This window comes from Heptranchias perlo, chromosome 2 (genome assembly GCF_035084215.1).
Source record: "Heptranchias perlo isolate sHepPer1 chromosome 2, sHepPer1.hap1, whole genome shotgun sequence".
Taxonomy (NCBI): Eukaryota; Metazoa; Chordata; class Chondrichthyes; order Hexanchiformes; family Hexanchidae; genus Heptranchias; species Heptranchias perlo.
Genome location: NC_090326.1, coordinates 17595530 through 17619962, shown reverse-complemented (window position 1 = coordinate 17619962; position 24433 = coordinate 17595530). Strand labels below are relative to the sequence as shown.

Below are 24433 nucleotides of genomic sequence, written 5' to 3'. Positions count from 1 at the left end.
TGTCACCACTGAGCCATGGCTAAAACCTAGATAGGACCTACAAGTGGAGTGAAACCTTAAGATTCCACGGAAGGATGAAGTTAACTGCGATACATAGCCTCTGCCATCTGCATTTATACTGGCCATTTTATGTAGTTGTATAGAAGTTCCTGGGAATCCACACCTTTTAATATCCAAATATAAATAACTATCTTAAATATATAGCATGGTTAAAAGTTTTTCTCTTTAGAAATCCCAGATATTTTACTGATTTTAAGATAACCTGATGTTCTTTGCTCTATCCCCTATCCTCATGTCCCAACTACTCTTGGTTCTTCATCTATACTCTGGTCCAACATACCTTTAACCCAAACCTCAGAAGAGTACACCCTACTTCACCACTGGGTGTGCACGACTGATTTTCATCGCTCCACCATTGGCGGCAGCGTCTTCAGCTGCCTAGGCCCTAAACTCTGGAATTCCCTCCCTAAACCTCTCCGCCTCTCCTTAAAACCTACCTCTTTGAGCGAGCTTTTGGCCGCCTGTTCTAATGTCTCCTTCTTTGGTTGGGTGTAAATTTTTGTCTGATTATGTTCCTGTAAAGAGCCTTGGAGCATTTTACTACGTTAAAGGCGCCATATAAATGCAAGTTGTTGTTGTTGTATTTTAGTTCTTAAAAAAAACACAAAGAAAATGGCAGATACACACATTGTTAGTTCTCCATTATTTAAAAGCAACACTTCCCACAGACCAGAGCTGCTTGCTTCCTACTCCACAACAATTTACCCAAATGTATTCCATGCATAGTTTCATATTTAAAATGACAGACTTCAACAAAAAAAATCCTAATTAAATTCCCTTTGAGAAAGCTTTCTGAATAAACCCGCCAATCAAACTGCCACATTACTTCAACCCATTAGCCACCGAAAGCTTTCACATTTACCCTCCCTGTTCCCAGACCCCTTCATCCCCTTTTCCTTCATCCACCGACCCAATCTGATGTTGATGTAGTTTCTGCCTCAGCCACTAACCCTGGAAGTGAATTCCACAGCCTCACAACTGTGTGTGTGAAGAAGTTTCTCCTGCCCTCTGTTCTAAATCTCTTACATTTAATCTTGTATCGATGGCCCCTGGTTCTTAGATATCTAGGTTATTATATTTGAGTTTAATAAATTTGATATTCATACTTAGTTAGAATTTGCCATCTTCAAATTTATAGATAAATGAAAATGTCATCTATAATTTTTTTTCCCTGCAAACTATTGGCACCAATCACCTTGCACATCGCTCCTCCCGACCTGCAAGATGATATGGTGAGTTAAATCCATTCATCCACCTTCCCCAATCGTTGAGTGTGAGTAAAATGAGCTGGCCGGTTAGGTAGCTACAGACCAGGAAGGTCTCAGATTCAATCCCTAGTCTGAGCTGATCTCGGACACTAAGAGCATAACAATTAGACTCAGCATTCCTGAGTTATGGACGGTAAATCAAAACCAGCAAGGGCTGGCATTCCTGATGGCTATCCAGCGACCTAAGCAGGAAAGTGGATGTGTGGGGGTGTTGGGTGATACTCGGTTATGATGCCTTTTACAGTTCAATAGCCTGCTGACATCCATGCTCAGCTCATTAGCTTGGGGCTACCAGCACCCATCGCACCACCATCCCGCAAGAGACCCTTCAACAACAACAACTTGCATTTATACAGCGCCTTTAACGTAGTAAAATGTCCCAAGGCGCTTCACAGGAACGTTATCAAACAAAATTTGACACCGAGCCACATAAAGAGATATTAGGACAGGCTTGGTCAAAAAGGTAGGTTTTAAAGGAGGAGAGAGAGGTCGAGAGGCGCAGAGGTTTAGGGAAGGAATTCCAGAGCTTAGGACCGAGGCAGCTGAAGGCAAAAGGAGGAGGGGAGAAAAAGTAACAAGACAACGATTGTCCCTCGCACTGTTTGGTACCAAGTTTCATCCACACGTCCAAGTGTGATATTTAAACTGACGATGGGACACTTTCACAATACCAGTTCTCTCAGGGTTAAAAAAAATATTTAGTGCAAAAGGAGATTCCATTTCTGTCATTCAGAGTGAATTACACCAGACACCTGGAATCAATTCACTCGGGTCAGAAGTCAAGGAGGTGGTGGGAACTTCCTCGTTTCTTTAATGCAGATTCGATCTGCAGAGTTATAAGAGTTTACAGCTGAGGCTGACACTGTGCTCGCTGACCTACATTGGCTCCCGGTCCGGCAACACCTCGGTTTTAAAATTCTCATCCTTGTTTTCAAATCCCTCCGTGGCCTCGCCCCTCCCTCTCTCTGTAACCTCCTCCAGCCCTACAACCCTCTGAATTCTCTGCGCTCCTCCAATTCTGGCCTTATGCGCATCCCCAATTTCCATCGCTCAATGCTGTTTGCATGGGAGCAGTCTTCCCATTCCTTTGGGAATTTGTGAATTGTACGGGGTGGGGGAGGGGAGGGGTGACAAATTGTCTGCATACACATACAAGAAGCTAAATCATGAGAGCCGGAAAAAACAGGGGAGACACATTAACCAATTGCACTGCTTTTGAAACTAGTGGATTCCGCAGTGACCATTATTTTGGGCGAATTCCAATGATCTCCTGGCCAGCCACCCATTTTCTATCCTCCTTAAACTTGAGCTCGTCCAAACTCTGCTGCCCATATCCTAACTGGCACCAAGTCCCGATCACCCATCACCCCCATGCTTGTTGACCTATATTGGCTCCTGGTTTGGCGATGCCTCGATTTTAAAATTCTCATCCTCATGTTCAAGTCCTTCCATGGCCTCGCCCCTCCCTTTCTCTGTAACCTCCTCCAGCCCTACAACCCACTGAGACGGCTGCACTCTCCCAATTCTGGCCTCTTGTTCATCCCCGATTTCCTTTGCCCCTCCATTGGCGGCCATGTCTTCAGCTGCCTAGGCCACAAGGTCTGGAATTCCCTCCCTAAATCTCTCTACCTCTCTCTCTCCTCCTTTAAGACGCTCCTTAAAACCTACCTCTTAGACAAAGTTTTTGGTCACCTGTCCTAATATCTCTTTATGTGGCTCGGTTTCAAATTTTGTCTGATTTACACTGCTCAGAAGAGCCGTGGGAGGTTTTACTACGTTAAAAGTGCTATATAAATGCAAGTTGCTATTGTCGTCTAGGCAGGACCAGGGAATAATTACATTATATTTGTATAAAACATGGGTACATCACCTGCTCCTTGCCCAATAAAACAGTGTCATTTGTCCGTGAACTTGGTAAATGAATCTCAAATTTAAAACCAGGAGTAACAAGGAGATTACTTTACTCAGTGCACAGGGGAAGGGTTACATTAACAAAACTGATACTGAACTGACAGGCAATAGTGAAGCGTCCTCTAGACCAACCTTTTTAAAAACAAAAAAAATCATTTAGCTCCATTAAGTTTTGAAGCAACCAAGAAAAGAAGCAGTCTTCAAATTTCAAATCAACAGATTGAAATCATTTACTCTACATGTGAGATTATAGAGAATAATGGATACCTGGGAATGATTAGCAGGCTATAATCTCACTGGAGGAGGGTCAAACAAAAGTAAAAAAAGAGAACCATCTGAAAGTGGAGATGAAATTAGAGCCTAATAATCACTCCCAGCTATGAATCGCTTTACCTTTTCTTACGCTAAGTATATATTGGAAATTTACTCCCTGCTGCTCAGCTGGGGGTAACCTTTGCTCGGTTTTTCAAAGTTGGCTCTCAAAACTGTGCTCACAGGACACACCAAACGGAGCCAGGTGGCTTGTGGACATCTCACACAAAGGTTTCTGTCCCTCTTTTATCCCATCGGTAAAGCTCGTGTGGTCCGAGTTCGGATGGAGATGATAAAAATCTCCGCTTCTATTTCTTTCCATTTACAAATAACTTCAAGAATGAAAAATTTTAGGTGCTGATATCAAGGAGACCTCCCGATTTTAACTCCGGGTGGGTTTTGGGCAGATGAAAGAAGAAAGAAAGAACTTGCATTTATATAGCGCCTTTCACGTCCTCTGGACTTCCCAAAACACTTCACAGCCAGTGAAGTACTTTTGAAGTGTAGTCACTGTTGTAATAAAGGAAACCTGGTAGCCAATCTGCGCACAGCAAGGTCCCACAAGCAGTAATGTGATAATAACCAAATCATCTGTTTTAATGATGTTGGTTGAGGGATAGATATTGGCCCAGGTCACCATGGAGAACTCCCCCATTCTTCTTCGAAAATAGCACCGTGGGATCTTTTACATCCACCTCAGAGGGCAGACGGACCTCGTTTATAACATCACATCCGCAAGATGGCACCTCCGACAGCGCAGCACTCCCTCAGTACTGCATTGGGAGTGTCAGCCTAGATTATGTGCTCAAGTCTCTGGACCCACAACCTTCTGACTCAGGGGCGAGAGTAACACCACTGAGCCACAGCTGATGAAGTCAATAGAAAAGAAAATCGGGCGAGGTGTTTTAACAGGCTGCCCATTCGCTATCGCCTAGTTTTGTTCTACTGCCCAAACTGATTTCACCCTCCATAGAATCAAATTACATAGATTCTTTCAGAAAATAATATTTTGGGATACAGTAGATCAGTAATTTGAGATATGATGTGGTAAGTGCAGCATGTTTGGGAGTAATAGGTGATTTTGGTCCAAAGCTCCCCACTGCTAAAATTTTCCTCGCCTCATATCTGGGTCTGTTGTAGACTAATTGAGAGAGGTTGATTGCTACGATTAGTCATTATCATTGTATCGTGCGACTACCAGGATGGTAGAAGGTGAACTAGATGGACCTTGGTCTTTTATCGTCTAGCAATTCCTGTTCCTAAATCAGTTGTGATTTACAATGCCACCTGAAGCATTGATGGTAACCAGTGCCAGATATCAACTTACCAATTGTTCTACATTTAGCTTTAAGCAGGTTTACGAGATGTTACAGGTACATTTTGGGGTTCTTTTCTACCCTTACTCCAGATTCGTCAGCTTTCATACTTTAGATTACTCTCATAGGCGAGTCCCAACTGACCTGGAAAGTCTTCACTGGCCTGAATAACTGGTTAAGCTTTCAGTAATATGTCTAAGCTAAATTAACACAAGACCACGTCAGCTACTGGGATTATCCTGTGACTGAAAAATACAGAGTATTTTTCCGAACTACAAAAATCAGCAGAGCATCATAACACACCGTGATTCAGACTTTGACTGTCCAAGTGAATTTATTTAACAACATAAACAAGCAAATAAATAGCATTATTTCTACTATAAGTATATTACTATCTAGATTCTTGCAGATAAACAAATGTTCGTGATCTTTTAAATTAACATTTTATATACACAGTGGTTCTTTTCTCACTGCTATGGAGCCAAACTGGCCTGCCCTAACTCGAAGGTTTCAAACAGATTCTCTCCAATTTGAACAATTCAATCTACTTAAACATCCCTGAAACATTGCCAGGGCTCATTAAATTTAAATAACTGACATCTTAATTCAAAAAAAAAGCTGCCAATCATACACTCAATAGAACCAAACACACAGCATTGTTTTGCTTTGAATTTTACAGCTTGGCTCCTCTCTTAAGCCTGTAATCTTAAGAGACAACTGACAAAACCTCAAAGCAACTGTATCAATTTAGGCTAGGACAAGGTTTCTGACTGCAATTGCTTTTTTGAACTCCTTAAGTATTGTGGCTGGGTTTAAAAAGGTACAAGAATATTTCATTTTTATCACGATTACCTTGGGAATGGATTTTTTGGGGGCAGGGGACTCGAAGAAACATAGAAAATAGGAGCAAGAGTAGGCCATTCGGCCCTTCGGGCCTGCTCCGCCATTCAAAATGATCATGGCTGATCGTCTAACTCAGTACCCTATTCCCGCTTTTTCCCCATATCCCTTGATCCCTTTAGCATTAAGAAATATATCTATCTCTTTCTTGGATACATCTAATGACTTGGCCTCCACTGCCTTCTGTGGTAGAGAACTTCACAGGTTCACCACCCTCGGGGACTCGGGAGAACATGTTACTTGTGTATTTTTGTCGTAGTTCTCATCTAGATACACGACTTTCAAATTTTTCTTTTATTAAAAAAACAATTGTTCTGGCTCCAATATTCTCAATGATGTACAAGAACACGACACAGTTCAACAAAAGCCGCCTACTCAATTTTTTGGCATTATATGTTAGACTAAATTATGCAGCTTGACAACAGTGTACATCTCTCTTGGGTTGCACTGCATGTTGCGTTTGGATCAGACTGTTTGGTTTTTATCTGGGTTGCCTGAAATTTTTAAAAAATTCATAAGCCAACCACCAAAATATTAATTTTTGAAATATGAATCCATTGTCCTTACTCGTTCCTTTATCTTCTGTTGTGGGTTATCAGCGAGTCATTAACCGTAAAGCAAATGTCACAATTGTAACCATGGTCACTCTTCCTGTCCCATTTTTTTGATTTGCAAAAGATAGCAACCTTGGTTCTAATATATAAAATGCTTAGGCCTAATGCAAATGACGTGCAATTAAACACAAACCATCACTCACCCCCAGCAAAATCTAGAGAAAAGAGAAAAAACAAACAAAAAAAGAGAACGAATGAAAGAGAACGAATGAAAGAAAGAAAAAAAACGAATGAAGGAATAAACAAGAGACAGAGAAAGAGCGAGAAAGAGAGCGAGAGAGAACCAGAGAGAGAGCGCGAGAGAGAAAGAGAGCCAGAGAGAACGAGAGAGAGCGCGAGAGAGAAAGAATACGAGACAGAGAGAAAACGAGAGAGAAAGAGCGAGAGAGAAAGAAAGAAAGAGAAAGAAGGCAAACAAAGAGAGAAAGCAAGCACAAAGCTGTCTAGAAAACATAACTGGCCCATGAAAAGGCCTAATTGGGTAGAACAATGTTCAGTTGCCATGGTAAGTGAGCAGTATAAAAGGTCTTTCAGCCGTGCCTAAAACATATCGATGGATCAATAGTCTGTTTATAACGCATACTCATTTCAGTTTTCAAAATATACCTCCAAATTCCTACCCCGACTCCTCCCACACCGTCGCTTGTAAAGAGCGGGTTGTGAGGGAGCTGAAAGATTCTGCTGACCCTTGGGCTTTCATTTGAAGACACGAATTGACAAAGTTTTCAGTAAACAAGAGCTTATTACCAATAGCTGTTTTATTCAGCTATGACTGATTAAGAGGTTGTAGACATGCATGCATCACTGGGAAGTGGCATATTTTAACCACATAATTGTCCCTTTCAAAGCCTAAAGCTGTACAGGACTTATTTAATTAGAGCCAGCCTTTAGAATGTTTAATTCTTCACACACCAGTGAAGGAAATGTAGTTAATCCCCAAGGTGTTGTTGACTGTTCCATCACCATGATTCACTATACAAGTGAATGAGCGGAACAAAATCATTCAGCTGAAATACTCTGTGGGTTAACGAAAAATAAAAGCACCATTGAACAAAGGTATCCCCTCCCCAACTCACACACTTTATTTTCTAATCTGCTATTTTCCCCCACCTGCTCTAGGTCCCATGTACCATTCCCAAGCCAAGCCAAGTACATAATTAGCTCACTCCCAGGCCTCTGCCAACACTGCTAGGATGTACAAGCTGGTGCAATTCACCCTCAGACTTTCCTTGTTTGACTGCAAGTGGCTTGTGTTGGCAGAGATTGGGACGGTCAGTCATGAGAACAATCGTGGCTCTTCCATTGCACAGGTGTCCTTTGTACAGTTTTAAAATGCAGTTATAAAAAAAGTTTCTTTTTCCCAGTGGGTTTTCTCCTACAATAGGTGTAGACAGAAATTCCACCACAATGGCAGTTCAGCATTTAGCAGAGCCGAAATCTGAATTCTCATACCTATATGACAACCTGCAAAGAAGGAAAGAACTTGCACTGATACAATATCTTACACCTCGTCAGGACGTCCCAAAGCCTCACAGCTAATGAGCTACTTTTGTTTTTAAGATGTAGTCGCTGTTGTAATATAGGACAACACAGCAGTCAATTTCTGCACAGCAAGGTCCCACAAACAACAATGAGACAAGTGGCCAGATAATCTGTTATAATGGTGTTGGTAAATAATATAATGGTAAATATTGGCCAGGGCACCGGGGAGAACTCCTCTGCTCTTCTTTAAATAGTATCATGAGATTTTTTACATCCACCTGAGAAGGCAGACGGGGCCTTGGTTTAACGTCCCTTCCGAAAGATGGCACTGGGCTGTCAGCCTAGATTATATGCTGAAGTCTCTGGGCTGGGACTTGAATCCATGACCTTCTGACTCAGAGGGAAGGAGGCTCATGTGGAATATAAACACCTGGTACAGAGCAGTTGGGCCCAATTGCCTGTTTTTGTGCCGTAGATTCTCTGTAATTCTATGTAATAGCCCCCAAGATATGGCAGGGCTGTACCAGACAGTATGGCAAGGCAGGATTGTATTGTTGATAAACCTGTCCCATTAAATCCAATTCTGAAGCAATGGGTTATTGCAAAACCCTGCTTGCTAGACCGGTCGGGATCTTCCCTGAGGTCGGGGGAAAGTCCACACAGGCCAACAGTGGGGAAGCCACACTACTGACCAAAGAGGTCAGCTGCCTGCAGAAGGTTGTGAGTTCAAGTCCCACTCCAGAGACTCGAGCACATAATCTCATGATTAGCGACTGAGGGAGTGCTGCACTGTCAGAGATGCCGTCTTTCGGATGAGACATTAAACCCCCTCAGGGGGACTTAAACGATCCCATGGCACTATTCAAAGAAGAGCAGGGGAGTATTCCCCGGTGTCCTGGCCAACATTTATCCCTCAACCAACATCATTAATAAAACAGATGATCTGGTCATTATCACATTGCTGTTTGTTGGAACTTGCTGTGCGCAAATTGGCTGCCGCATTTCCTACATTACAACAGCGACTACATTTCAAAAGAACTTTATTGGCTGTAAAGCGCTTTGGGACGTCCTGAGGTCATAAAAGGCACAATATAAATGCAAGGCTTTCTTTTTTTTAGATCTTAAGTGGTGACACTGTCCAAGCCCCAACAGTGACTGTTTATATTTGGTGTCAGAAGCACTCAATGGGGAAGGGTCTTGATGTTCCTGACTTTGATAAAGTTGGAAACAAAATGATACAAGATCAAACCAGCACTTATAATTAGGCCACAGCTGGTATTTTGTGTCTAATTCTGGGCACCACACTTTAGGAAGGATGTCAAGGCCTTGGAGAGGGTGCAGAGGAGATTTACTAGAATGGTACCAGGGATGTGGGACTTCAGTTATGTGGAGAGACTAGAGAAGCTGGGATTGTTCTCCTTAGAACAGAGAAGGTTAAGGGGAGATTTAATAGAGGTGTTCAAAATTATGAAGGGTTTTTGATAGAGTAAATAAGGAGAAACCGTTTCCACTGGCAGGAGGGTCGGTAACCAGAGGACACAGAATTAATGTAATTGGCAAAAGAATCAGAGGGGAGATGAGGAGAATTTTTTTTTATACAGCAAGTTATGATGATCTGGCATGCACTGCCAGAAAGGGTCGTGGAAGCAGATTCAATAGTGACTTTCAAAAGGGAATTGGATATATACTTAAAGGGAAAAAATTGCAGAGCTATGGGGAAAGATTGGGGGAATGGGACTAATTGGACAGCTCTTTCAAAGAGCTGGCACAGGCACGACGGGTCGAATGGCCTCCTTCTGTGCTGTACGATTCTACATAGTAAATTCTGTTTCAGTTCAGTCGATAATTGAATTAAATCCAATTACCTCTTCAATGCATTGAGCCAAGGAAACAGCTAGATTAGATACCAGGAGATACTTCTTCACTCACAGTCACTGATCTCTGGGCTAGACTGACAGAACGTGCAATTCTCTACAGGCCTTCAACAGGGAGCTGGAAGGGCTCCTGGAAGTGGAAGGTGTCTCCGTTTATAGAAGGTAGGATGGGGCCAGAAGTAACTTGTGTCATCAGGTACTGCAGTCTCCTGGAGCTTGCCTGATTGCCTTTGAGGAGGGATTTTCCAAGGTTTTTTTCCCTAAGTTGGCCTAAGGGTATTTTCACTGGGTTTTTTTGCCTCTCCCAGGAGATTGTGTGACCGGGGAGGGGGGCTTGGGTAGGGGTTGACGGTGCGCCCTGTTTTGGCCTTTTCCTGTCCATTTTTATATGTGGCTCCACTTAACTCGGCCTCATCAATGTAGGGTATCATCACATCTGAAATACTGGCACCAGTAGACAAAATACTGCATCAGTAGGTTTTAAAATAACAGCGGCAATCACAACTATTTCAGTGAAGGCTCCACTTAACAGTAAGCGCCATCAGATATAACACAAGCCAGCAGCTCTGCAGGTTCCTTATGGACACCTGGATACGGTCTGTGGGGATCAGACCATCGGGAGGAATACAAAACAAAACAAAAAAAAATTGTTACGTTTCTCATTGCTGCCTGGACCAGTTTTTAACCATGCGTCTTGTGTTTTTTCAATGTCAGATTCCACATGTACGCTGACGACACCCACCTCTACCTCACCACCCCCTCTCTCGACCTCTGATTTGTCACGCTGTTTGTCCAATATCCAGTATTGAATGAACGGAATTTTTTTTCCAATAAATAGTGAGAAGAACGAAGCCACACTGCTGCCCAGAGAGGACAGCCACCCCGCGGGAGGTTGTGTATTCAAGCCACAAACTCCGTTCCCTAGCCACTGACTCCATCCCCCTCCCTGGCCACTGTCTGAGGCTGAACCAGACTATTCACAATCCCGACATCCTATTTGACCCTGAACTGAGCTTCTGGCCACATACCCTCTCCATCACCAAGACCGCCTACTTCTGCCTCCCTATTATCACCCGCCTCCGCCCCTGCTGCTGCTGAAACCCTCATCCATGTCTTTGCTACCCCCAGACTCGACTATTCCAATGCTTCCTTGGTCGGCCTCCCACCTTCCAACCTCCGTAAACTTGAGCTCATCCAAAACTCTGCTGCCTACATCCTAACTCGCACCAAGTCCCATTCACCCATCACCCCTGTGCTCACTGACCTACACTGGCTCCCGGTCCAGCAAAGCCTCAATTTTAAAATTCTCATCCTTGTTTTCAAATCCCTCCATGGCATTGCCTCTCCCTATCTCTGTAACCTCCTCCAGCCTTACAAACCTCCAAGATCTCTGCACTCCTCCAATTCTGGCCTCTTGCACCACTCTGATTTCCATTGCTCCACCATTGGCAGCCGTGCCTTCAGCTGCCTAGACCCTAAGTTCTGCAATTCTTTCCCTAAATCTCTGATTCCTTCTTTAAGTCGTTCCTTAAAACCTAACTCTCCTGTCCTAATATCTCTTCATGTAGCTCCGTGTCAAATTCTGTCTGATTACGCTCCTGTGAAGCATCTTGGGACACAGAAACATAGAAGCTTGGAAAATAGGAGCAGGAGTAGGTCATTCGGCCCTTCGAGCCTGCTTCGCCATTCAATGTGATCATGGCTGATCCTCTATCTTAATATCATATTCCTGCTCTTTCCCCATACCCCTTGATGCCTTTTGTGTCTAGAAATCTATCTAGCTCCTTCTTAAATATATTCAGTGACTTGGCCTCCACAGCCTTCTGTGGTAGAGAATTCCACAGGTTCACCACCCTCTGAGTGAAGAAATTTCTCCTCATCTCAGTCCTAAATGTCTTACCCTGTATCCTGAGACTGTGACCCCCTCGTTCTGGACCCCCAGCCAGGGGAAACATCCTCCCTGCATCCAGTCTGTCTAGCCCTGTCAGAATTTTATGTAAGCAATCTTACAACAGCAGGTTATAGTCCAACAGTTTTATTTGAAAATCACAAGCTTTCGGAGCTTACCTCCTTCAAATAAAACTGTTGGACTATAATCTGGTGTTGTAAGATTGCTTACATTTGTCCACCCCAGTCCATCACCAGCATCTCCACATCAGAATTTTATATGTTTCAATGAGATCCCCTCTCATTCTTCTAAACTCGAGTGAATACAGGCCGAGTCGACCCAATCTCTCCTCATACGACAGTCCTGCCATCCTAGGAATCAGTCTGGTGAACCTTCGCAGCACTCCCTCTATGGCAAGTATATCCTTTCTTAGGTAAGGAGACCAAAACTGCACACAATACTCCAGGTACGTTTTCACTACGTTAAAAGCGCTATATAAATGCAAGTTGTTGTTGTTCTGTTAAATCCCTCCACAGTCTTACCCCTCCCCAATCTCTGTAACCTCCTCCGGCCCTACAACCCCCGCACCCCCCCCCCCCAACTCAGACAATACACCAGTGCAATGGTGAGGGGTTGAAATAGGATTGCTTGAAGCCAAGTCCCATTGGCCAATGGTTGAGGGGCTGTGCCTTTATGGTCTTCAATCAGCTTCAAGTGGTTCCCAGATTTTGCTGCAATTAAAAGAAAATAACGCTCCCCTGAAGCGCCTTGGGACATTTTCCACGTTAAAGGCATCATATAAATGCAAGGTGTTGTTGTTGTTGTTGAAAATTCTCAGCAGGCCAAAGAAAGACGGCTTAAGGTTTTGAGTGAGACCCTTCATCAGAACACCCACCCAGAACAATCAGCTATCTAGATCCCCACTGACCCTCTGACCATTTTTCTTTCCGAGCTTTTTTTTTTAAGATTCAGATTTCCAGCATTCGCAGATTCCCATTTTAACTCCACAAGAACCGACCGTGTTGCGTTCTTCACTCACCCTCTAGGGGGCACTGGTCATCAAGGAATTGTCCTCCTTTCAGTTCTCCATTCAACAGCTCCTGCAGAGAGAGAGAGAAAAAACATTACAGACAAGGAACAGATGTGGGTGAATAGGAAGGAATCTCAGTCGATGAGTCATTAGCACAAAGGATAAGCACTTCCCTGCACACAGGACCTCAGATAAAAGGAGCGGCAACAGGTCCCATTAACCACTCTGCTGCCCAAAAATCAAAACGCAACAAAAAAAATCCCACTAGTGAAGAGCAGTTGGTTGAAAGGACTCACTTAACCTCTATTTTTATTTTTCAAAGAGATCGTTTACAAGGACAGGTGGGTAATTTTACTGATGGTACCTGAGCACTTCAGATCTTCAGGTAGAATTGTACAGTGCAGATGGGAGCCATTCGGCCCATTACACTCGTGCCAGCTCTCGAAGAGTTATCCACTTAGTCCCAGTCCCCTGCCCTTTTCCCCACATCCTCTTAATTATTTTTCTTTTATGAATGTTTATCTATTTCCCGCTTAAAAACTGTTCGGATTCCCCCGCTGTTTCTGGCCGGGCATTCCATGTCTTAACAATCCCTCAACATAAAAAAAATTCTCCTAACCTCTCCCTTCGTTCTGTTGGTGATGATCTTCAATTTATTCCCTCTAGTTACCGACTCACCGACCAGTGGAACTAGTTTTTCCCATTTTACCCTTTGAAGACCTCCCATAATTTTGAACACCTCAATCAGATCTCCCCATAACCTTCTCTGTTCTAACGAAAAGAGTCCCATTTCTCCCATGTCTCCCCATAACTAAAGCCTCTCCTCTTTGTGAATCTCATCGATATCTTCTTCACAGCTGGGACATCTTTCCTAAAGTAAGGCACTCAAACCTAGACACCGTATTCTAACTGTGACCTGACCAATGATTTGTACAGGTTTAACATTACCTCTTTGCTTTTGTACTCTATGCTCCTATTTACAAAACCTAGGATCCTTTTTTAAAAAAAAGTACAACTTTATCAACATGTGCACCCACTTCTAAAGATTTGTTATTTGAACACCTTAGTCTGTTTGCTCCTCTACTCCAATTCTGGCCTCTTGTGCAACCCCCATTCCTTTGTCCCATCATTGGCGGCCGTGCCCTTAGCTGTCTAGACTCTAAACTCGGGAATTCCCTCCCTAAACCTCTCCTCCTTTAAGACACTCCTTAAAACCTACCGGTTCGACCAAGAAATAAAGACATGCATTTACAGAGCGCCATTCATGACCTAAGGACATCCCAAACTGCTTTATAGTACTTTTGAAGCACTGTTGTAATGTAGGAAATGTGCTAGCCAATTCGCACACAGCAAGGTCCCACAAACAGCAATGTGACAATGACCAGATAGTCTATTTTTAGATGTTGGTTGAGGCATAAATATTGGCCAGGACACTGGGGAGAACTCCATTGGTCTTCTTCAAATAGTGCTATGAGGGCAGATAGGGCCTTGGTTTAACATCTCATCTGAAGTATGGCACCTCCGACAGTGCAGCACTCCCTCAGTACTACACTGAAGTGTCAACCTAGCATCTGTGCTCAAGTCTCTGGAGTGGGGCTTGAACCCACAACCTGCTGACTTCAGAGGTAAGGGTGCTACCCACTGAGTCACAGCTGACACTGCAAGGTTTTGGTCAGCTGTTCTAATGTCTCCTTCTTTGGCTTGGCGTCAATTTTTTTGTCTGATTACACTCCTGTGAAGCGCCTTGTGATGTTTTTACTACATTAAAGGCGCTGTATAAATGCAAGTCGTTGTTTTAACACTGTTTTAACAACAATTCTCCGATTGCATTATGGCTGAGCTGACACCACTCGGCTGAGCTTGCACTCTGTAACTATACATCAAGAGGTTTTACACACACAAAAAAATATATAGGAAAGTTATATAGCAGTGCCAGAAATATTGATGGGGTTGTATCCAGGATATACAGCAGGAAGGCAAACATTCCCTGGTGATGGAACAAAGAAGGGATTTCTGCACAACCGATGGGTCAGATTGTTGAGAAAATTCCCGTCAGCAAATTACGTGGAAATTACTGCACAGAAACAGGCCATTCGGCCCAACTGGTCCATGCCGGTGTTTCTGCCCCACAAGAGCCTCTTCCCACCCTACTTCATCTCACCCTATCAACAAATCCTTCTATTCCTTTCTCCCTCATGTACTTATCTAGCGTTCCCTTAAATGGATCTACAAATAATTTACAAGATCGGAATAAACAAGTTCACCTCCTCAAACCCCACTTTCATACTTGAAGTTGCTCCCAAGTCAGCCGTAGCTCAGAATTCTGGTCCTCTCTTTGCTCTGGAGTTTGCACCTGTAACTCATTCAATCGATTATTCTTGCCTGAGGAGCTAAAACCATCCAGTGAAATCTGAGAAACCCCATAATCTCCCTTTCTGACCTCTAATGGGGCTCGCAGTTCCTGACGAGCGCCAGTGGCTTGTTTCAGTTCAACCTCAGCAAATATCCAGAGAGCTTTCTCCCCCTCCCCCTCCCCTTGCCCTTGCCCCTCCAAAGCAGGCTCCACTTCTCTCAGGCACCTTCTCTTCCTTTAGCGCCATTGCATCATCGCGAATCATCTGCGACAAGCCTGCAAACCTTTTAAGTCTCCCAGGCAGAGGGAGGTGCACAGACTGTCTCCAAACCTCCTGGCAAGCGGCTGTCATTAATCAGGAATTCTAGCAGGAGATGTACCAGGATTTAAACACACACACACACACACACACACACACACACCTCAATAGCAGCTTCCTTCTCTCTCTCTCTCTCTCTCTCTCTCTCACTCGGTGAACACTAGGGAAATTGCAGAGAGAGGGAGAGTTTGGGCTCGTTACAAGGATTCATTACAAACTAATAGCCAAATCTGCCCCGCATCTTTGTCAACACACACCCATCGTGTTATCAACACTCGTGTGAGATAAGAACAAGATTATAAAAACAAATCAAAAAAGTTTAACCCCAGAAGTTCAGTATTGAGTTGCTGCTATAATTGGACTCAGTCGGAAAAGGCACCTCCATTTAATTAAAAAGGGTCATGATTAATTGAAAAAGATTGGAATTTGACACTTGATAACTTTAGGCCCGAACACATGCTGGCAAATGGATAATAGAATTCATGGAATTCCTGGGAATATTGTAGGGCGGATTGGAGAATAACGCTGGATAAAGGTTTTTCTCTCACTGTTTGTTCACAATGGTCAATTGCAAAATGCTTTAGATTGTTCAAAGGGCAGTGGGATAGCATGAGGGACTGCTCTTCAATTCATGAGCCTTGCACAGGAAGGAAAAGTTAGTGCTGGAGAGACTCTCCACAGAATCTGGCTAGGTCTTCGTGTGAATGGTACAAGCATTCTGTTTGTTTTTAATTTTTCACTAGTGTGAAACAGCCCCACAGGGCATAAAACACATCAACAATATCCAGTGTATAAATTAACCCAATATTTCCCACTGAGGTCAGACCAAGGGCAAAGTACATCTTTCAGCTGTAAAGAAATCAATACCAACGATGAACAAACTTGCATTTATCATAGAATCATACAGCACAAAAGATGGCCATTCGGCTCTTCGGGGTTTGAGGAGATGAACTAATTTATTCCAATGTACCGGCTCTTTCAAAGAGCTATCCAATTAGCCCCACTCCTCTGCTCTTTCCCCATGGCCCTGCAAATTTTTCCTTCAAGTATTTATCCAATTGCCTTTTGAAAGTTACTATTGAATCTGCTTCCACCACCCTTTCAGGCAGCGCATTCCAGATCATAACATTTATATAACATCTTTCACATCCCAAAGCAATATACAGCCAATAAAGTACTTTGAAGTATAGTCATTGTTCTGTAGATAAATGTAGAAAACAGCAGAGATAAATGACCGTTTAATCTGTTTTTTTTTGTAGTATTGGATTTAGAAATAAGTGTTGGCTGGGGAGAATTCCCCTTCTCTTCTTTGAATAATGACATAGAATATTTTGCATCCACCAGAGAGGGCAGATGGGGCCTTGGTTTAACGTTTCATCCAAAGACAGCACCTGCCAACAGTGCAGCACTCCCCTCTGGGAGAGCTAGCCTGGATTATGTGCTCAAGTCTCCGGAGTTGGGCTTAAACCCACAACCTTGAGACTCAGAGGCAAGCATGCTACTGACTGAGCCAAACTGACAGGTAATAGTGAATTGGCAGCCCGTTTTACATCTCTCCTGATTTTTATTTCCATTGAAAGTCAACGGAAATGTCATGGGAGAGATATAAAACAAGTCAAAATTACCGCCTATGTTTCTGCACATCCTACTACTCTGCAGCTCAACATAGTGAGACCAGCATTCTCGAGATCTCCCTCTCGCTCAAGACAGTGGATAAAAGGGCAAGGGTATAGATTACGCTGTTTTAGTGTTGGTCCTCGTAGAAAACTCACCTCAGAAGGTCAGCTTGCTTGACAACAGTGACCAGAGTCCAGTAAGGACAATTCAAATTAGGAGGTTATCCTTCCAGATACAGTCAAACCTCCAAAAATGGGGCTCAGGTTACATTCAGGAAAGCTTCCATGTAATGAAGCTTTGGTGGTTTTGAAAATTATTTAACACACACACACACACACACACAAAACAAAAATCAGAAGAGAGAGCCAGCTGACTGTTCCCAAGTTCTGCAAAGTTACTGCCGATCACCTTTCAACTCTACCATTTCCAGCCTTTCAAGTCAAGTCAGGTTACAGAGGAGCTGTCATCACTTTGTGGGGGGGGGGGGGGGGGGGGGGGAGGTGGGAGGACCAGGTGACATCAGCCCAAGATCTGCAACAACTCCCATCGGCGGCAAACCTCCCCTTTTCATTCCCAAGGAGCCAGAAACACTACAGAGCTTTGTTTAACACTTCCTGTCACACAGACTTATCGGTGTGTCAGAAAGGCGACCTTTAGGAGCTACTCATTTCAGTCAACAGATTGGCAAGGACATTGTACCGAGCACAGAGTGATTCCTAAACAACACGACCTTTTGAATAAAAGTTTGGGGATGGGGAGGAGTGTGAGGAGAGGGCCGGAAGCCATAGATCCAAAAACAGTAACTTAACAACAGATAAAAGCCTGGATTTTTTAGTTGACTAGCGAGCTCTATTAACACTTGCTCTGTTTCACTTCCAACAGACTGGCACATTCTCCATACACGTTTCCAGATGAAGGATATTATTATTATTTTTAAACATTGGCAAACTATCAGAATTCAAGTTGAAACTTTCAGAATGGGGCTATAGTGTCCGTCTGGAAGAATAGCTGAAGGCTTTTCAATTTTTTCGTAACCTGCTGATGTGCAATTTGTTGATATTCTATTTTGCTAGCAAAATTTTTCTAGTGAACTTAAACAAAAAAATAAACTTCAACATTTTTAACACAGAATGCTAAATATTACACTACTGCTATATTTATTGGGTGAAGAAAACCCATATAGAATCAATATCTTCTCCGCAGTCCAGTTCTGGGGGACTGCCTTTGTTTGGTTCCACTTCTACCCATCCAAATGTAGCTAGCGCATCTTAAGTGAGATTTTTCCTTCCTGCCCCCTACAGTCACCTCTGGAGTCCCCCATGGATCTATCCTTGCCCCCTACCTCGCCCTCACCAATCATAAACCATTATCCACACTTTTGTCACCTCTTCCATCCTTCTCAAACTCTTAGCTTGCTGTACACCAGGCTGCCCCCACCAAGTCCCAATCGTACATTGCTCCTCTGCTCGCTGACCAACATTGGCATTGTGTCTCCCTACACAGTGAACTTCAAATCCTTGTCCTCATCTTCAAATCCCTCCACAGTCCTGGCCTACTCTGTTTTGAGCGACCTCCTCCAGGTAGGAAGGGAAAAGAGAAAAAAAACCACAGGTTTCAGCCTTGGCTCAGTTCTCAACTCTGAGTCAGAAGGTTGTGGGTTCAAGACCCACTCCAGAGACTTGAGCACATAACCTAGACTGACACTCCAGTGCAGTACTGAGGGAGTGCTGCACTGTCAGAGGTGCTGTCTTTTGGATGAGATGTTAAACCGAGACCCCGTCTGCCCTCTCAGGTGGATGTTAAAGATCCCATTACACTATTGGAAGAAAAGCAGGGGAGTTCTCCCGGATGTCCTGGCCAATATGTATCCTTCAACGAACATCACTAAAACAGATTATCTGGTCATTACCTCAGTGCTGTTTGTGGGACCTTGCTGTGCACAAACTGGCTGCTGCATTCCCCTACATTACAACAGTGACTACACTTCAAAAGTACTTCATTGCTGGTGAAGTGCTTTGGGATGTCGTGATATATAAATGCAAGTCCTTTCCTTTCATTTATTTTTGCGGCAGCTCTCTTCTTTCTCTGATTGCTCTCTTCTTTCAAGCCAGGGCCCAGCCAGCAGTTTAATTACAACCTCTAGATCTGATCTGGAGCTCTCTTTTCCTTTCTTTTAAAAAAAATAGCCAAGCAAGTCTGGCACACAAACCCAAATGTGGAAGTAGCTCAGCTCAGAATCCAGCAGTTATTTCTTAAGAACCAAAAGCCTGTCATCTCTCCAAGGGCCTTTGCACCAGTCAACCCAGAGAGGCAACTACCATTCCCCCATTGGCTGACTTCCTTTTCCCTTCCTCTCCCCTCTCCCTCCCCTCTCTCTCCAGTCATGATCAAAGGTAGGATTCGCTTTTGGCGAGTATGCTACTTGGGAATGAACTAAAAAAAATGCTTCAATGATCAAAGTTCAGCCCCACCATTATTCTCAGTATATTGCCTAAACAATCAGTTCGCACAACATGTCAAGTCATTCCCACAGAGGAGATCTTGGTGCATTTCCAATCGTATATGCATACCATAATATATATAAAAACATACCGTCAACACAAGTCAAGGCACTGGGCAGCCTTCAAACACTTTTAATCACTGCAACAGCTGGATCGAATCTCAGCGAAAGCAACAAGGTCAGTCTCAGTGGTGTGTAGTATGCAAAGGCTTTTGGCAGTGCTTCTGAGGCTGCTTAGTAGGGAAGGAGCAGTTACATTAAGTCGGCAAAACATTAGCAGGGAGAAAGCCGTTCCCCCACCCCAAAAAAACCCCCATCCCTTCACTATTTTAACCTACACCTTTGTCCCATGACGAGATAGAGTCTGAAGCCTTGCCCGAACATGAAGTTTAAATTATGGATGCAAATAAAACACACTATGGACTACAGTCGCATTACGTGAAGGAGTAATTTTTAACCACTGTATACTGCATAGGGTACGTGTTTTGGGGTGGAACATTTGAAGGAAAATGGACAACAAATTCCCTAACGCACGCACAACACACACACCACGTACAACACACACACACCACGCACAACACACACACCACACACAACAAACACACACACCACACACACACAACGCACAACACACACACACACCACGCACAACAAACACACACACACACCACACACACACCACGCACAACACACACACACACACCACGCACAACACACACACACACACCACGCACAACAAACACACACACACACCACACACACACCACGCACAACACACACACACCACACACACACACCACACACAACAAACACACACACCACGCACAACACACACACACACCACGCACAACACACACACACCACACACACACCACGCACAACACACCACGCACAACACACACACACCACGCACAACACACCACGCACAACACACACACACACCACACACACACACCACACACAACAAACACACACACCACGCACAACACACACACACACCACGCACAACACACACACACACCACTCACAACAAACACACACACCACGCACAACACACACACACACCACGCACAACACACACACACCACACACACACACCACGCACAACACACACACACCACGCACAACAAACACACACACCACACACACACCACGCACAAAACACACACACACCACACACACACACCACGCACAACAAACACACACACCACGCACAACACACACACACCACGCACAACACACACACACACCACACACACACCACGCACAACACACCACGCACAACACACACACACCACGCACAACACACACACACACCACACACACACCACGCACAACAAACACACACACCACGCACAACACACACACACCACGCACAACAAACACACACACCACACACACACACCACACACAACAAACACACACACCACGCACAACACACACACACCACACACAACAAACACACACACCACACACACACCACGCACAACACACACACACCACGCACAACACACACACCACGCACAACACACACACACACCACACACACACACCACATACAACAAACACACACACCACACGCAACAAACACACACACCACGCACAACACACACACACCACGCACAACACACACATCACATACAACAAACACACACACCACACACACACCACGCACAACACACACACACCACGCACAACACACACACCACGCACAACAAACACACCACGCACAACAAACACACACACCACGCACAACAAACACACACACCACGCACAACAAACACACACACCACGCACAACACACACACCACGCACAACAAACACACACACCACGCACAACAAACACACACACCACGCACAACAAACACACACACCACGCACAACAAACACACCACGCACAACAAACACACACACCACGCACAACAAACACACACCACGCACAACAAACACACACACCACGCACAACAAACACACACACCACGCACAACACACACACACACCACGCACAACAAACACACACACCACGCACAACAAACACACACACCACGCACAACACACACACACACCACGCACAACAAACACACACACCACGCACAACACACACACCACATACAACAAACACACACACCACGCACAACAAACACACACACCACGCACAACAAACACACACACCACGCACAACAAACACACACACCACGCACAACAAACACACACACCACACACACACCACGCACAACAAACACACACACCACGCACAACACACACACACCACGCACAACAAACACACACACCACGCACAACAAACACACACACACCACGCACAACAAACACACACACACCACGCACAACACACACACACCACGCACAACACACACACACCACGCACAACAAACACACACACCACGCACAACAAACACACACACACCACGCACAACAAACACACACACACCACGCACAACAAACACACACACCACGCACAACAAACACACACCACGCACAACAAACACACACACCACGCACAACAAACACACACACCACGCACAACACACACACACCACGCACAACAAACACACACACCACGCACAACAAACACACCACATACAACAAACACACACACCACGCACAACAAACACACACACCACGCACAACAAACACACACACCACGCACAACACACACACCACATACAACAAACACACACACCACGCACAACAAACACACACACCACGCACAACAAACACACACACCACGCACAACAAACACACACACCACGCACAACAAACACACACACCACGCACAACAAACACACACACCACGCACAACAAACACACACACCACGCACAACACACACACACACCACGCACAACACACACACACCACGCACAACAAACACACACACCACGCACAACAAACACACACACCACGCACAACAAACACACACACCACGCACAACACACACACACCACGCACAACACACACACACCACGCACAACACACACACACCACGCACAACAAACACACACACCACGCACAACAAACACACACACACCACGCACAACAAACACACACACACCACGCACAACAAACACACACACACCACGCACAACAAACACACACACCACGCACAACAAACACACACACCACGCACAACAAACACACACACCACGCACAACAAACACACACACCACGCACAACAAACACACACCACGCACAACAAACACACACACACCACGCACAACAAACACACACACCACACACAACAAACACACACACCACACACAACAAACACACACACCACACACAACAAACACACACACCACACACAAACACACACACCACACAACACACACACCACACAACACACACACCACACAACACACACACCACACACAGCAAACACACACACCACACACGACAAACACACACACCACACACGACAAACACACACACCACACACAAACACACACACCACACAACACACACACCACACACAGCAAACACACACACCACACACAAACACACACACCACACAACACACACACCACACACAGCAAACACACACACCACACACGACAAACACACACACCACACACAACAAACACACACACCACACAACAAACACACACACCACACACAACAAACACACACACCACACACGACAAACACACACACCACACAATAAACACACACAGCACACACACACACCACACACACACACCACGCACAACAAACACACACACCACACACGACAAACACACACACCACACACGACAAACACACACACCACACACGACAAACACACACACCACACACAACAAACACACACACCACACAACAAACACACACACCACACACAAACACACACACCACACAACACACACACCACACACAGCAAACACACACACCACACACGACAAACACACACACCACACACGACAAACACACACACCACACACAAACACACACACCACACAACACACACACCACACACAGCAAACACACACACCACACACAAACACACACACCACACAACACACACACCACACACAGCAAACACACACACCACACACGACAAACACACACACCACACACAACAAACACACACACCACACAACAAACACACACACCACACACAACAAACACACACACCACACACGACAAACACACACACCACACAATAAACACACACAGCACACACACACACCACACACACACACCACGCACAACAAACACACACACCACACACGACAAACACACACACCACACACGACAAACACACACACCACACACGACAAACACACACACCACACACAACAAACACACACACCACACAACAAACACACACACCACACACAACAAACACACACACCACACACGACAAACACACACACCACACAATAAACACACACACCACACACACACACCACACACAACAAACACACACACCACGCACAACAAACACACACACCACGCACAACAAACACACACACCACGCACAACAAACACACACACCACGCACAACAAACACACACACCACGCACAACAAACACACACACCACGCACAACAAACACACACACCACACACGACACTCAAGCACGCGTAGTCAAACACGTGCCCATTCAAACACACGTGCCCATGAGCCCACTCAAGCAAACACACGCACACTTAAACACACGTCCGTGCACTCAAGCACATGCATGCATACGCACACTCAAGCACACACACACTCAAGCACACAAGCCTTTCTCTATCCACTCTTCTGTCCAGCACTCAAACATGTATGGATTTAATTTCTGTAACCTTTGATGATTCTCTTTTAAAAAAAAAATAAAGGAGGAAAGCCTCTTAATTTTATTTTGTGATCTTTCATCCACAGGACTGAGTACAATTTATTACTGCAGAACTTGCCCCGAGGGATGTTGTTCAAATCAAATTACAGCGAGGTCACCACAGCACCTCACCCCGTCTGGAAATGTAGTGATGACATTTC

General features: G+C 44.7%; 1 protein-coding gene across 2 annotated transcripts in view; it reads right to left on the bottom strand.

The window, feature by feature from the left end:
* Positions 1-24433, bottom strand: part of nkd2b (NKD inhibitor of WNT signaling pathway 2b) — a 172577-nt gene that overhangs the window by 24357 nt on the left and 123787 nt on the right. For both annotated transcript variants that reach the window (XM_068000703.1, XM_068000712.1), the window contains exon 4: positions 12665-12725. In XM_068000703.1, coding sequence (XP_067856804.1) covers positions 12665-12725 — 61 coding nt within the window. The remainder of the gene's footprint in view (positions 1-12664; positions 12726-24433) is intronic.